Source organism: Scyliorhinus canicula, chromosome 19 (assembly GCF_902713615.1).
Source record: "Scyliorhinus canicula chromosome 19, sScyCan1.1, whole genome shotgun sequence".
NCBI classification, from domain to species: Eukaryota; Metazoa; Chordata; class Chondrichthyes; order Carcharhiniformes; family Scyliorhinidae; genus Scyliorhinus; species Scyliorhinus canicula.
In genome coordinates, this window is record NC_052164.1 from 104,587,603 (window position 1) to 104,603,561 (window position 15,959).

At 46.0% G+C, this 15,959-nt stretch overlaps 1 protein-coding gene across 3 annotated transcripts in view; it reads right to left on the minus strand.

Moving 5' to 3' along the window:
• LOC119953875 (cell surface glycoprotein MUC18-like) overlaps nt 1-14,408 on the minus strand; it is a 251,544-nt gene extending 237,136 nt beyond the window's left edge. For all 3 annotated transcript variants that reach the window (XM_038778486.1, XM_038778485.1, XM_038778484.1), the window contains exon 1: nt 14,238-14,408. In XM_038778486.1, the coding sequence (XP_038634414.1) occupies nt 14,238-14,325 (88 nt within the window). In that variant the 5' untranslated portion in view covers nt 14,326-14,408. The remainder of the gene's footprint in view (nt 1-14,237) is intronic.
• Nucleotides 14,409-15,959: the final 1,551 nt, after the last annotated feature.

Genomic DNA, 15,959 nt, shown 5'->3' on the forward strand with positions numbered 1-15,959 from the left:
GATTCCTGTCACCTTGATTAAATACTGCCTATTTTGAACTATTAGCATCACGAGCCGTAAACATGTTATCACTTCACCAGATGGCAGCAGGAAGTATTGTGGTAGACGAGGGTGAAGTAGCATGGGAGACTAGGCCCATCTAATTTTGCTCAGGGTTATGGAGAAAGACCAAGTCCATTGTCTTCCTTAGCAATTAAACACCACACAGAACTTCCATTTCATCGACATCAACATCCATAGATATACTTGGATTGTCTGCAGGACTATATCCCAAGGTCTTCTAGAATGAATCTTTCTGGGAAGCAGTCAGAAATTTATGTACTTTATGTTCATCCTCAGTTTTAATTTCTATTCTCTTCTCTATTTTCTCAATCTTTTTTAGTCCTCTAGTTGTTAAAGTACTTAAAGAACATCTTGCTGCTGCATTTAACAGAACTGTTTTCATTTTCAGCCTCCTCTTTGCGCTGCCTCTGTCCTGTTAACACTTCAGAATGTTCTATACTGGTTCTGTAGGGCAGTGGTTCCTATCCGTTTCTATGTTATGACACACCATTATACTATTAAAATATTTGAGGCACACCTCCTATTTTCTCCAACTGAACTGCCCTCTTGCAAAAGCATTTTATCCCTAAAACCCGCTAAAACAGGTCAAGCATTTAACAAAATTTGCATTAGTTTAAGAAGTTTCTAATGAAAGCTTTATCACCATTTACATGTCAAATACAATATTGGTTCCTGTTTCTTACCTCTGTCTTCTTCCCTTACTGGGAACATTGTTTTTTTTACTTCTCCCTGTCTTCTCTCCTGTTTTTCCCCCCAACCTCTCCTTGTCTCCCTCACTTCTCCCAGGCTTTTGTGCCCTTTTGTGTTTTTGCTTTTTGTGCAGGCACACAAGGCCTTTGTTTTCAACTCCAGCACCTCCAATTCCCAAAAAACCTAGGATCACCTGTGAATGCATCAGCCAGGAAAGGGTTACAGATGTGCGGTTCAGAATGTTTTATGTTGGTAATCCAAACCATGCATGTGAAAGCCAGAGAGGGTCACCGGTGCGCAGTGCTGATACTTTTTTTTACATCAGTTCGGTGCATGCGCCTGAACGATGTTTAAAATCCGAACCATGCATATATGGCCCATTCCCAGCTGGCTAACGCGTGGGAGGCCCGAGGTTCATCAGGACTTGGATATGTGAACATGGAGCTGGAAACAAAGATTAGGGGCACAATTCAGCGATCCCATTGCACCCGACGTCGATCTGGGCACAACGGGTGAATCGCGCACGAGCCCCAAATAGGGCTTTGCGGCAGGCGTGAAACCTCGCTGGGTGAGATCCAGATCTGAATAGTTAAATGAGCCATAAACACTCAAGACTGTAGATTCACCCAGCACCCGGGACTCAACGGCCGCACCTGGGTGACTTTAACTTGAGTCCACTGAATCGCATCCCTAGATTTAGTTTATTTACATTAAAGTTCAATCATTTTGAATCTTATTTTGTGGCACACTTGTGGAGCTTTCGTGGCACACCAGAATTCCAAAGAACACCACTTGGGAATCTCTGCTCTTTTGAAGCTAACTAATGGTTAAGATGAATTCTGGAGGATAGTTGAGGGAACTTGATTCTGCACCTGATTTCAAAGCGGCAGATGGCACAACATGTAGACAGCTATCTACATCTAGGCTATGCTTTACCTGGCTAGGGTTTGATAGGAATATCATAGAACAAGTTTCATGTTGGATCTAAATCAGTCTGTACCCTGGAATGCTCAACGTTAGGGCAGCACGGTAGCATGGTGGTTAGCATAAATGCTTCCCAGCTCCAGGGTCCCAGGTTCGATTCCCGGCTGGGTCACTGTCTGTGCGGAGTCTGCACGTCCTCCCCGTGTGTGCGTGGGTTTCCTCCGGGTGCACCGGTTTCCTCCCACAGTCCAAAGATGTGCGGGTTAGGTGGATTGGCCATGCTAAATTGCCCGTAGTGTCCTAAAAAGTAAGGTTAAGGGGGGGGGGGGTTGTTGGGTTACGGGTATAGGGTGGATACGTGGGTTTGAGTAGGGTGATCATGGCTCGGCACAACATCGAGGGCCGAAGGGCCTGTTCTGTGCTGTTCTATGTTACTATTCCACATTGTGACCTCACACATCTCAGTGGCAGCTGAGGGAAACTTTAATCATCAAAACAAAGCTATATAGCATATGGTCCGTCAATCTATCAACTGAGGTTAACAACAGCTGGAACATCTGACACCGAGGATTCTCGTTGAAATGCTAAATTTGACATAAACCAAAAGTACAGCTTAAATTTCAGAGAACAGTGACTTCAGACTGAGTGTTAAAATAATATGTAATATTAATTTATGTGTCTTCATCATAGTCAAACACTGCCAAAGACAGCAATCATTCTAACAAGGAGTTATCCATTTTTACTAATCCTTTGTAGACAAACAAAATCTCCCAGCCAAGAGTTTATTTGGTCCATATTCAACCGTACAATCTTCCCAGCAACAGCAAGGTTTAATGCCAAACCATTTCTCTGTGGGGCATCAAGAAACATTTTGCTTCTGACAAGGAAGGTGAAAATGACATTTCTAACAAAGAAATGTCAGGAGTGTTATGACTTAAGTAACATTGGCCAAAGGTAATAATTCATCAAAGTGGTTTAAACAGGTCAGAGAATATTATCTCAATTTGATTTGTATATGTCTGAAATGTTTAATTTCCTGCAGCATTTTCTTTCACAATATCATTACCTGTCACAAAGAATTATTGCCATCCCATGGTATAATTCACAAAGAAGGAGAACAATTTGGTAAAAATTGGGCAAGCCTCAAGAATTGTTTCTAATTGAAGAGTTCACCTGGACTCAGTCCGGACAGACCTCATGATATTTGTGCTCTTGGCCAAAATCAATATATATTAGAATTAAAAACAGAAAATGCCAGCAAACCCCAGCAGATCAATCAACATCTAAGAAAGACACGAATAATGGTTGAAGTAGACCTACATTGGGTTGAAGTCAGAAATAGGAAAACAACAGACACCTTGTTGGGAGTTTTCTATAGGCCCCCCAATAGCAGCAGAGATGTGGAGGAACAGATTGGGAAACAGATTTTGGAAAGGTGCAGAAGTCACAGGGTAGTAGTCATGGGTGACTTCAAGTTCCCAAATATTGAGTGGAAACTCTTTAGTTCAAATAGTTTGAATGGGGTGGTGTTTGTGCAGTGTGTCCAGGAAGCTGTTCTGACACAGTATATAGATTGTCCGACCAGAGGGGAGGCCATATTGGATTTGGTACTTGGTAATGAACCTGGGCAACTGATAGATTTGTTAGTGGGAAGCATTTTGGAGATAGTAACCACAATTCTGTGACTTTCACTTTAGTAATGGAGAGGGATAGGTGCGTGCAACAGGGCAAGGTTTACAATTGGGGGAAGGGTAAATACGATGCTGTCAGACAAGAACTGAAGTGCATAAGTTGGGAACATAGGCTGTCAGGGAAGGACACAATTGAAATGTGGAACTTGTTCAAGGAACAGATACTACGTGTCCTTGATATGTATGTCCCTGCCAGGCAGGGAAGAGATGGTCGAGTGAGGAAACCATGGTTGACAAGAGAGGTTGAATGTCTTGTTAAGAGGAAGAAGGATACTTATGTAAGGCTGTGGAAACAAGGTTCAGACAGGGCGCTGGAGGGATACAAGATAGTCAGGAGAGAACTGAAGAAAGGGATTAGGAGAGCTAAGAGAGGGCATGAAACATCTTTGGCAGGTAAAATCAAGGAAAACTCCAAGGCCTTTTACACATATGAGAGAAATATGAGAATGACTAGAGCGAGGGTGGGTCCGATCAAGGGACGGTAGCTGGAGATTGTGTATTGAGTCAGAAGAGATAGGAGAGGTCTTGAACGAGTACTTTTCTTCAATATTTACGAATGAGAGGGGCCATATTGTTGGAAATGACAGTGTGAAACAGACTGGTAAGCTCGAGGAGATACTTGTTAGGAAGGAAGATGTGTTGCGCATTTTGAAAAACTTGAGGATAGACAAGTCCCCCTGGCCTGACGGGATATATACAAGGATTCTATGGGAAGCAAGAGATGAAATTGCAGAGCCGTTGGCAATGATCTTTTGGTCCTCACTGTCAACAGGGGTGGTACCAGGGGATTGGAGAGTGGCGAATGTTGTGCCCCTGTTCAAACAAGGGAACAGGGTTAACCCTGGGAATTACAGGCCAGTTAGTCTTACTTCGGTGGTAGGAAAAGTAATGGAAAGGGTACTGAGGGATAGGATTTCTGAGCATCTGGAAAGACACTGCTTGATTAGGGATAGTCAGCATGGATTTGAGAGGAGTAGGTCTTGCCTCACAAGTCTTATTGAATTCTTTGAGGAGGTGACCAAGCACATGGATGAAGGTAAAGCAGTGGATGTGGTGTACATGGATTTTAGTAAGGCATTTGATAAGGTTCCCCATGGTAGGCTTATGCAGAAAGTAAGGAGGCATGGGATAGTGGGAAATTTGGCCAGTTGGATAACGAACTGGCTAACCGACATAAGTCAGAGAGTGGTGATGGATGGCAAATATTCAGCCTGGAGCCCAGTTACCAGTGGCGTACCGCAGGGATCAGTTCTGGGTCCTCTGCTGTTTGTGATTTTCATTAATAACTTGGATGAGGGAGTTGAAGGGTGTGTCAGTAAATTTCCAGAGATATGAAGATTGGTGGAGTTGTGCATAGTGAGGAGGGCGGTTGTTGGCTGCAAAGACACATAGATAGGATGCAGAGCTGGGCTGAGACGTGGCAGATGGAGTTTAACCCTGGAAAGTGTGAGGTTGTCCATTTTGGAAGGACAACTATGAATGCAGAATACAGGGTTAATGGTAGGGTTCTTGGCAATGTGGAGGAGCAGAGAGATATTTGAAAGTTGCCACTCAAATGGATAGAGCTGTGAAGAAGGGCTATGGTGTGCTCGTGTTCATTAGCAGAGGGATTGAATTTAAGAGCCGTGAGGTGATGATGCAGCTGTACAAAACCTTGGTAAGGCCACATTTGGAGTACTGTGTGCAGTTCTGGTCGCCTCATTTTAGGAAGGATGTGGAAGCTTTGGAAAAGGTGCAAAGGAGATTTACCAGGATGTTGCCTGGAATGGAGAGTAGGTCTTACGAGGAAAGGTTGAGGGTGCTCGGCCTTTTCTCATTAGAATGGAGAAGGATGAGGGGCGACTTGATAGAGGTTTATAAGGTGATCAGGAGAATAGATAGAGTAGACAGTCAGAGACTTTTTCCCCGGGTGGAACAAACCATTACAAGGGGACATAAATTTAAGGTGAATGATGGAAGATATAGGGGGTATGTCAGAGGTCGGTTATTTACCCAGAGAGTAGTGGGGGCATGGAATGCACTGCCTGTGGAAGTAGTTGAGTCAAAAACATTAATGACCTTCAAGCGACTATTGGATAGGTACATGGATTACGGTAGAATGATGGGGTGTAGATTAATTTGTTCTTAATCTCGGACAAAAGTTTGGCACAACATCGTGGGCCGCAGGGCCTGTTCTGTGCTGTGTTTTTCTATGTTCTATGTACATTGGCAGGTTGAATATTTTGTAAGAGGCAATGAAACCTCTCCACCGGGTTAGTAGACAAAAACAAAACTTTCTTTATTTAATAGTTATCTATTCTGTACAACTCCAGTGGTTCCCCACAGGTCTTCTCTAGTCGGTGCCTTACTGGCCGCGCTATTTATACAAAGTCAAGTGATCCCCATAAGTCCTATACAGGTTATAACATCCCTCCCTCTCAAAGTCCGAAGAATCCTCTGAAGCCTGTGGCAAAGGAGGGCGCTGGACCCTCTTGATGTTTGGCTGGGTGTCGAGCGGTGTGTTTCTCGAGGGCAAATGCTGCCTCCAGCACAAACGCAATGGAAGCTGCTGTTCCTGAGTCTGTGGATCTGAGGGCGTCCCATCAGAGATCACCTGTGTTTCCCTCTCCAAGTCTAAGCCAACGACCTCAATCATCTTGGTGTCCCAACACCCTTTGGTCCTGTGGAGGCCCAAGCTGGCCGCAGATGCGATTCTAGAAAAGGTTTGGGAAGCCAAGGTTCTGCTGCGACTTGATCAGGCAGTAGATATGAATTTAGAGGTAGTTTCCGAGGGCGAAGAACTTTCTGAAGGAGAAGTCTCCTGGACTCGATATGGCCAAGATGCTTTCTCATAGTATGGCCCTGGGTTTGCACCTGGTAAGAGACTGGCCCTGTTTGGTGGAGGATAACATCGGCGTAGTTTCAAACAAATACCGAGTTACCTTGTGCAAAGTGCCTGGAAGGTCGATGTCGAGAGGGGCAATGCCCTTTCTGCTCTTGGTAGTGGTGCACTTTCGCACCTATGTCTGGAAAAATCAAGCTAAGGTGGGTACAAAGTCTCCAGCCCATCAGTAATTTCACGGGGGCAACCCAGTTACTGCCTGTGGAGTGGTCCTGTAGCTAAACAAGAAATGAGCCAGCCTGGTGACCATTGATCCTGAAGATTATTTCTTATGGCCCCATTTAAACGCTTGCACTGATCGCTCCACTGAACCATTTGACGGAGGATGGTGTGGTCCGAATATGCCTCACTCCCTTTGCCTTCAGAAATCCGGAAAACTATTCACTCGTGAAAAGGGTGCTGTTATGTACTTCATGGACTGCGTGTAAAATGATAAACGTAACTTCTTGATGGTCACCTGAGATGCGGTTTGTGCCATCTTGTGTACCTCAAGCCACTTTGAATGTGTGTCAATCACTAATAGGAACATGGGCCGGGATTCTCCGACCCCCCAGTGGTTGGAGAATCCCGGGGGGGCACAAATCTGTCGCCAGCTGCCGTATTCTCTGGCACTGTTTTTCGGGTGGTGGAGGTGGCGGGATTCCTGCTGACAGCGCCCCCCCCGGAGATTTCCGGGCCCTGATGGGCCTAGCGGCCATCCATTTTTGGCCAGTCCCGCTGGCATGAATTACTCACCTCATGCACAGTGGGACCTGGCAGGTGAATATGCGGGGGCGGTCCTCGGGGGGGCGCAGGGGGAGCCGACCCCGGGGCAGGTGCCCCTACGGTGGCCTGGCCCGCGATCTGGGCCCACCGATCTGCGGGTGGCTTGTTCCGTGGGAGCAGTTCTTTCTTCCGCGCCAAGCCCCTGTAGGGTTCCGCAACACTACCCGAGGGCCGGCGCGGAGATGAGAAACCCCCGTGCATGTGAGAAAATACGCCGGCCCTTCAGTGCATGCACGGAATCACGCCGGCCCTTTGCCGCTGGCTGCAGCGGTGCCAACCCCTCCGGCATCCACCTAGCCCCCGGAAATGCAGAGAATTCTGCACTTTCGGGGGCTGTTAACGCCGGAGTGGTTGGCACCGGTTTTCCCACCGGCGTGGGGACTTAGTCCCCAGAAGGGAGAATCCCGTCCATGGACTCCTGAAACGGACCAGGAGAGTCGGCATGCAGCCGCACCCACGACCGACCCGGCCATTTCCAATGATGCAAGGGTGCAGCCCGCGGGAGCTTCTGATACTCTTGGCAAAAGGAGCATTGCTGGGCCATCTTCTCTTATTGTCCGCATTGAGGCCTACCCATCATATTTTACTGCACACCAGCATTTTCATCTTGGACACACCCGGACGACTGTTGTGAAGGTCTTCCAAGATTAACTCATGTCTCTTATCCAGACGACTATATGTGTACCCACAGCAGGATACAATCCACCACACTGAACTCAGACAGCTTGGTGGAAACTGCCTTCAACTCTGTTGATGCTGTCTGCCATACAAGACCACGTGCTGAACTTTGGAAAGGATTGGGTATGTCTGGGTAGGTAAGGTTCTGTAGCACTCCGAACATGTGCTTGCCACGGGCAGTGAGCAAAATTACTATCTTGCAGTCATTCTCCATGATGTTTCTGATGCGGAAACGGTAACCTATTCTCTGGGCATACTGATTCCAATCTTCCAGTTCAGCATCAAACATGTCCACTCATCAGAAAAGTGACATAATGCAAAGCAAATTCCAACTTGTGTCTGAGGAGATGGGGAGGTGGCTCAGCAACAGCAATAGCAAACCAGTCTTTATCCTTGTCGCCATTTTGTAAGGAGCAACAAAGAGAAAAACAAATATAACATCGTTATCTATTATGTACAGCTTCAGTAATTCCCTGCTGGGTCTTCTCTAGTCAGTGTCTTACTGGCCGAATCTATTTATACAAAGTCAAGTGAACCTCATTAAGGGTCCTCCGCTCTCTTATCGGGGAGCTCATATTCTGCAAGCTCCACTGGGTAGTGAATCATCCCTAACCCATGAGACCCGTGCGGATTATAACACTCCTTTTTGTAGGTCAAACAAGTCAGGACATTTCAAGAAAACTAGGACAAACAAGTGGAGGTCAACAGTTCAAATTTTCTATCTACTTTTAATAAAGGCCTGCAAAAACATTAGCTGTGTTTTCAACACATTTTAAATTAATAGAAAGATGTAAATTCTACCATTTTATGATTTTACTTCTAATTACCAACGGTTTAAATTTTCCATTCACTTCAACCGTTAGAATGTCAAATGTTTGAACTAATTTTCATCCCGATTCTGAGGCACTGATTATTTATATGTACTCTCCATACTTATTCAGTCTATTAATGCACCAAACAATTTGTGATGTGCTTTGTTTAGATTTATTTTAAGAGATGTTTATCAAGGGAGACTGGGTGGTGTAGTACAGTGCCCTCTCACCTCCAGCATCTGGACTTCAATCTCGCCCAGATAGATGGAACAAAAATGTATCTCAAAGCTCATTGTGAAAGTAGTCTGAGAAAGTTTCCATCCAGTTCTTAGTAGGCACTGATCCAACAGCACAAAAATGTTAGCAATTTGTTTTACACTGATGAGTCCTGTATGATATTATTTAAGGTAAATTAGAGAAAATCTGTTCCATGAGGATAATTCACTTAACCCAGTTCTTTTCAAGCTTTTTTTTTCAGGACCCACTTTTGCCAACTGGTCGACCTTTGGGACCCATGCCAGCTGGCTTTTAGGACTCTATATCATCCGAGTCTCGATTGTTTCTCTACTGTCTCCTGTCCTCGCTTCATCTCTCATTAACAGTGCTACCCCACCCCTTTTCCCTTCCCTCCTGTCCTTCCGAAAGGTCAAATTTTCCTGAAAATTAAGTTGTCAGTTTTGATCTCCTTGTAATCATGACTCCGTAATGGCTGAGATCATATCCATTTACCTCGATTTGCATTGCATGCTTGTTTACCTTATTCCGAATATTTTGTGCATTAAGATACAAAGCCTTTAGGCCTGCCTTTTTGCCATTTTTACTCATCCTAACTTTTCTTTGTACTGTGGCCCTATTTGCCCCTCTCCCTTGATTACCCAGTCTACCGTTTTTGCAATTTAATGTTCTTTCTTTTATTACTGTTTTTGTTTCTCATTCCCTTGTCACCCTGCTTAAGTATCCACCCCCCTGCCATACTAGTTTAAAGAATTGTGGAAATATTGAACTCTCTCCCACATACAACTATTAAAGCTGGGAGTTAACTGGAAATTTCCAAACTGAAATTGATAGCTTTAGTTTAGAAAGCGTTTTAAGGTTATTAAACAAAGGTGAGAATATGAAGTAAAAACACAGACCAGTCATGGTCTCATTAAACGGCAGGACACGAGGATTCAATTGTGTCCCTACATTCCAATCTACCCAATTATGGACTGTATGGGTTTTCAAATTCTCACCCAGTCTGTACATGTTGCGTATTAATATTAATTCCTCCATCCCCCTCCTCATAAAGAAAAACTAAAGCTGGAGAATGTAAACATGGTGTCATCTTTTTCTCGATACCATTATTCTATCATTATTGACAATCCCTCGTCCTGAACTAGAATTACACACACAACTCAACTCCCAATAAATGCTGCATCGAATTAAAGTATCCTATCCAAGCTGCATTTCCCAGAAAAATATTGGCCAGTGCTCGGGGTGATAACCAAAATGCTCATGTGTCTTCAGCACAGTGTCATGGGATCACTTACGACAGAATGAGAGGATGGACTTGTGACTGGATTCAAACCCAAAATCTTGTCACCAACTTTTCAAACAAAGTTGTTGGTTGCATGAAAACACAACAGTTAAACTTCCTGGTTGACAATGAAGAAAGGTAGGGAAGTATTTACAAAACACGGATGGCATCTGCGGTGGAGAGCTTGGGGGCGAGGGTTTCGGCCATGGATCAGCATGTCCAAGGCCAGAGGCAATCTGTGCAGAGGTGGCCAAGGCCCAGGCCCTCTCACAGGCAGCCATGTGCCAAAACCACCAGGACATAGCAGCGGCGTTCCTGAGCGTGGCCCAGTCACAGCGGGCCATGGCTGAGAGTGTCAGTGGCATTGCCCAGGCGCTGGCTGATGTGGCACCGACACAGAGGGAGGTGGCCCAGTCCCAGAGGGAGATGGCACAGTCATGGATGATGTTCGGAATGCCAAAGCACTGCTCGATCACGGCCCTGGATTCTGCATGGGCATTGTTGTAGAGGGTCTTCGAATGCTGCGGATAACCCTTGTCATACAGGACCCAACCCCCAGCTGGGAGGGGGCATCTCGAAGAGGCCAGGAACCGTTGAGTGTGCCAGGATGAAGGCGTCATACACATTGCCCGGGTATCGGGCGCAGATGTGCATGATGCTCATCTCATGTCTGACACCAGCTGCACGTTCATCCATCGAGTGGAACCTTTTTTGGTTTGTGTGGAGTGACCTATCATCTGCAGGTGCTCGTGGGGCGAAATGCATTTCATTGATCACCCCCCAGACCCGGGGCATCTCGGTGATGGCAGCGCACCCTGCTGTCCAGGCATCCTGGCAGGCTCAGTCCACATGGAAATACATATATTGTGCCGACTGGGCATATAGAGCCTCCCATGGATGCACCTGATCACCAAGCTCTGTGAGCTTCCAGACAGGTGCCCACTCGGCGCCTGGAAGGACCCTGTTGCGGAGAAGACCATCACCTTGACGGCCACTGGGAGTGGGTGTCCTCCCCTATTTCCCCATGGCACCATGTGTGCTATGATCTGGCAGATATGTTGCACTGTCTCCCTGCTCAGCTGGGGTCTCCAATGGCATGCCTGGTCCGACAGGTCCTCGAATGACAGGTGCTGCCGACACACAAGAGGCCTCATGCAGCGCCTCATTTGCACTTCCTCTTCCTCAGTCTATTGGGTGGCCAGCTCATCATCCTCAGCAGCTGCCTCCTGTTCCTCATGTGAAGGCTCCACTGCTGCAGCTTCTCCTCCTTGAGCAGCTCCAGCTCGTACAGCCACAGTGCATCCCCCAGGGCTGCGGCAACCAGCAGAAAGGCCACCATTGCTGGTTGAATTCCAATATCCATTGTCTTCAGCAAGTGAAAGGCTGATATGTTAGAATGGGACATAGCCCCGAGCCCAACCAGGTCCAATGGGCTACATGTTGCCCCCAGTTGGCACTGCAGACTCTGCCCCCACATGGCCCCCTTTGACCATTCCGTACTCCTGGCCCTGTCAGTGCCCGCCTCCGAGGGGTCTCTGGCCCTGGTGCCCATCCCTGCTGCCAGAGGTACAGTCGATTGGGGCTGTTCTTGCCAGTAGTACGCTCCACGGCCACCGTCTGGTGCCCCCCTGTAGGGGTGACTGTAGGCGTTGTCATCAGGCAGACTGTGTGATGCCTTGCCAGGTGGCGGCCACTGTCACTGCAGAACCTGGGATGAGCACAGTAAGAAGTCTTACAACACCAGGTTAAAGTCCAACAGGTTTGATTCAAACACGAGCTTTCGGAGCGCAGCTCCTTCCTCAGGTGCCCCATGTGGGGGCAGAGTCTGCAGTGCCAACTGGGGGCAACATGCAGCCCATTGGACCTGGTTGGGCTCGGGGCTATGTCCCATTCACCTGAGGAAGGAGCTGCGCTCCGAAAGCTCGTGTTTGAATCAAACCTGTTGGACTTTAACCTGGTGTTGTAAGACTTCTTACTGTGCTCACCCCAGTCCAACGCCGGCATCTCCACATCATGAACAAGGGATGGTCAGTGGGGTGCGCAGCAAGATGGTTACCGTGCAGGCTGCGGCAATGGTGGTCCATGCATGGACACCGCCACAGTCCTGTGGGGGCTCATGTCCCTGCCGTCCCTGGCAGGGACCCCCAGACTCCAGCAGCTCAGCTAGTGTCAGGACCGGCAGCCCACAGTCACGCCTCTGCGTGTTCTACGTCATCTCTCTCTCCCTGATCAGCCACAGTGCCTGTTTCTCAATTTTGCAAAGCACAAATGAACCTCACCATCGGGAATTCCCCCAGTGGAGATGGAGAATCATGGAGGCCCCAGAGAAAGATGGGCCAAATGGCCTCCTCCTGTGCTGCAACTTTTCTGTGGTTTTAATTGTACAGCTAAAAGGAAAGGACTGGGATGTGGGATGAGTTGATTTACTCTTGCAGAGAGCAAGCCAGACATGATGGGTCAACTGGCCTCTTCCTGTTGCTTTAAGAATTCTATGATTCCATGTCAAGGCATCAGAGGGTGTGCACCAGACAACATCTATTTGACCTTCCAAGCACTGCCTGCCCTGCTTATGGCAGAGTCTACAGTTTGTGCATTGGATTGATCAGCCATCTCAGAACCTATCGAACTGGAGTGGAAGCAATCATCCTCAATCCCAAGGGACTGTCTAAGAAGGAACTGGTAAATGGGTTGCTGGAAAAGGAAATATGGAGCTGAAGTGTGAAACTGAAGCAGAAGTAAAGAGAACACAGTTGGCAAAATAAAGAGAGACAAAGGAGGGGAAACTGGGGCAAACCACGAAATAGAAAAAAGCTGCTCATTCGAGTGAAGATGAAGATTAAATTATATAGGTTTAAAGTAGTTTATTTTCTTCTAACATGCAGCAATTGAGAGTGATCAACACAATCTAGTCTCTGGGTTGGAATAAATAGCTTCTTACCGCCTGGTAAAGATTTTTTTTGTGGAAATAAGATTTATTTTATTTCATATAATCATAAGTTAGTTGTGATTTCACAATAGTTGAACAAAAGGATTTAAAAAATAATTCAGGTTTGAATCTTTAGAAGAATTGGTAATCGATGACTGTCTCCGTTTAACATTGCCCAACAATCCTGACCATCGCTCCAGGGAGTGGCTGCTATAAATATTGGGCAATCCGCACTCAAACATTGAGAGACTTTTAGTTCAATTCCTACAACAGCTCTACATTCAACAAGGACCCGACCTCTAACTGAGACCTCTCCGCTTTACAAAAGGGCCGCATGCAAACAGAATTTTGAAAGATTAATGACAAAGCTAGGTGAAATATTAAAACTGTCGAGTTGGAAAGACTTATTCGCATTATTTTTTTAAATTTACAAGTGAATGTATGCATACATTTAGCTCGACATAATGTCTGGATGTTCAGGTTAATAGGAATAGTATGTAATGCGTCAGTATAGAAAATAGATACACAAACAATTCCAGGTGGGTACACCAATAACGTGGGCTGGCGACATTTACAAAATATGCTGCAAACCACTCCAACAACTTTTAGAATCTAGCTGAACATTCAATTTGTTGTCTCAATGTCATTGTCTCTTTCTCCATTATATTGTCATGTTTTTATTTTCTACCTCTGTATTTCAGTCGCGTATATCTTTCAATCCATTTTCTCTCAGGTTCCAGTCTTTATTCATTCTCTAATTTTCCGCCCTGCTGGGTGGGTTCCACGCCTCTGCTCCCGCTTCCCCTCTCTATTTCCTTCCCATCGTCTCGCAGATAAGGCGGTTTCCTCCTTATCTCCCATTGCACATTTCGGACACAGAACTCAAAAAGCCGCGAAAGAGAAGCACAGAAGTTTCAGGGATCTGCGTTCGCAGTGGAGGTGCTGTGTATCCCAACTCCGCCGCTGCAGAGTCTCCTCCCCGGGACCGGGACCGGGACCCCCTCACTGTACATGTTACACACTCAAACTACAGCTTCGCAGAAACACGACTCAACTGGAAATGAACGTTCAATCAATTACAAAAAAAACCTCCCTCTTAATCTACGGAGAAAACAGTCATTTTCCCTAAAATTCCACAAATTCCTGCAATTCTTTTTCTACCGATTAATTTGTTACTTTCAGTGAGATCTCCAAATTGGTTGTGTGCAGATACCTGGAAGCGGGGAGAATGCGCCTTCACACAGCGCTCGCTGCCTTGGGGCTGGGGAACACTTCGCTGGGCATTTCTTACCTGTGATAGTGAGAATGAATGCGGAGAGGGTGAAGCAGAGGCGCCCGCTGACTGATGCTCCTGACCCTGGGGCAGCTGCTGAAGACATGTTTCCACCTGGAGACCCGGGAGAAGAATGAGATCCAGAGAGGCAGCAGCTCAGGAGAGGGTGGCGAGTGATTGAGAAACGGCCAAATCCCACCCACAATACAGAGACCAGCCCCCGCACAGCACAACCATGTATTTATCAGCACATACAGGAAAGGAATACTGGTGAGTAATTATGCAGAGCAATATAGAAAGTAGAATACAGTAATAAAATAAATATATATCAGTTCACATGGGCTAATATGAAATAATTACACAATTTGTATTTATTCATTGAATCGTCATAGAATCCCTACAATGCAGGAGGTCAATTGGCCCATCAAATCAGCAGTGACCCTTCGAAAGAGCTCACTACCTACGTCCACATACCTGCCCTATCCCCGTGACTCCATCGAACCTTTTGGACACTCAGGGCAATTTAGCATGGCCAGCCCACCTAACCTGCAACACTTTGGACTGTGGGAGGAAACCGGAGAACCTGGAGGAAACCCACGCAGACACGGAGAGAACGTTCTGTGCAGACTCCGCACAGTCACCCAAAGTCACAATCAAACCTAGGTCCCTGGCGTGGCGAGGCAGCAGTGCTAACCACTGTGCCACCGTGTCACCCAAATTATTATATCTTAAAAGTAGCAAAACATTCCAAAGGGTTGCATCGGCCTGTAAGCAAAAAATAACGTAGAGCCACACAAGGACAAAATACTACAGTTGCTGGAAATCAGAAATATAAACAGAAACTTCTGGAAATACTCAGCAAATCAAGCAGCATCTGAAGAGACAGAAAAGAGTTCATGTTTCTGGAAAAGGAAATTCTACCCCAGCAGTGAAGTGGAGTCTCAGATTATAAACATTGAAAATAGGAGCAGGAATGGCCCATTCAGCCCTTTGAGCCTGCTCTGCCATTCAACATGACCACGGCTGATCCTCTAAATTAACTGATGGCTTTGCAGAACACCTCTATTCAGTCTGCCAAGTTTACCATCAACATTTTGTCATTTTTAATTTTTGTTCTCTGAACCACTCTCATTCTGACCCCTCTTGGTCTCCTACACTGTTCCAGTGAAATTTAGTGTAAGCTTGGGGAACAATTGATTACGAACTTTACAGCCTTTCAGGCTCAACAAAGTTCAACAATTTTGGCTCATAACCGTCGCTCCATCTTTCAGACAGTGTTGGAAATGGTTTTACTATTCTTAGTTACATAGCCCCTAAACCCACCATTTGTTTCTTTACTTGTGCAATTACCACATCCTTTTGCTTTGTCCAATTCCCCATTTGTCATTTAATCTCTCCTGTCCTCCACCCTATTGCAGACTTTTGATCCTTCCTCCCCTCTCCCTTTCTCCACCTCCATATTTGTTTAAAACCTGTTGCATCTCAATTTATTCCAATTCTGATGCTACCTCAAATGTTCAAAGGAATAGGTTTTAATAAACATTTTAACGGAAAGAGGTAAGATGGAGAGAGACCTAGGGTGTGAACATTCAGTGCAACAATAAATCAGAAAAAAAATACTGAGAATAATGTTTCTGATTTACAATACAGAACAACACAAAAGCCAACAATGCATAACAGATTAATACAATTCAGTAACAACACATCTCAGGGAACATCAACATAGAAGAATATAACAGA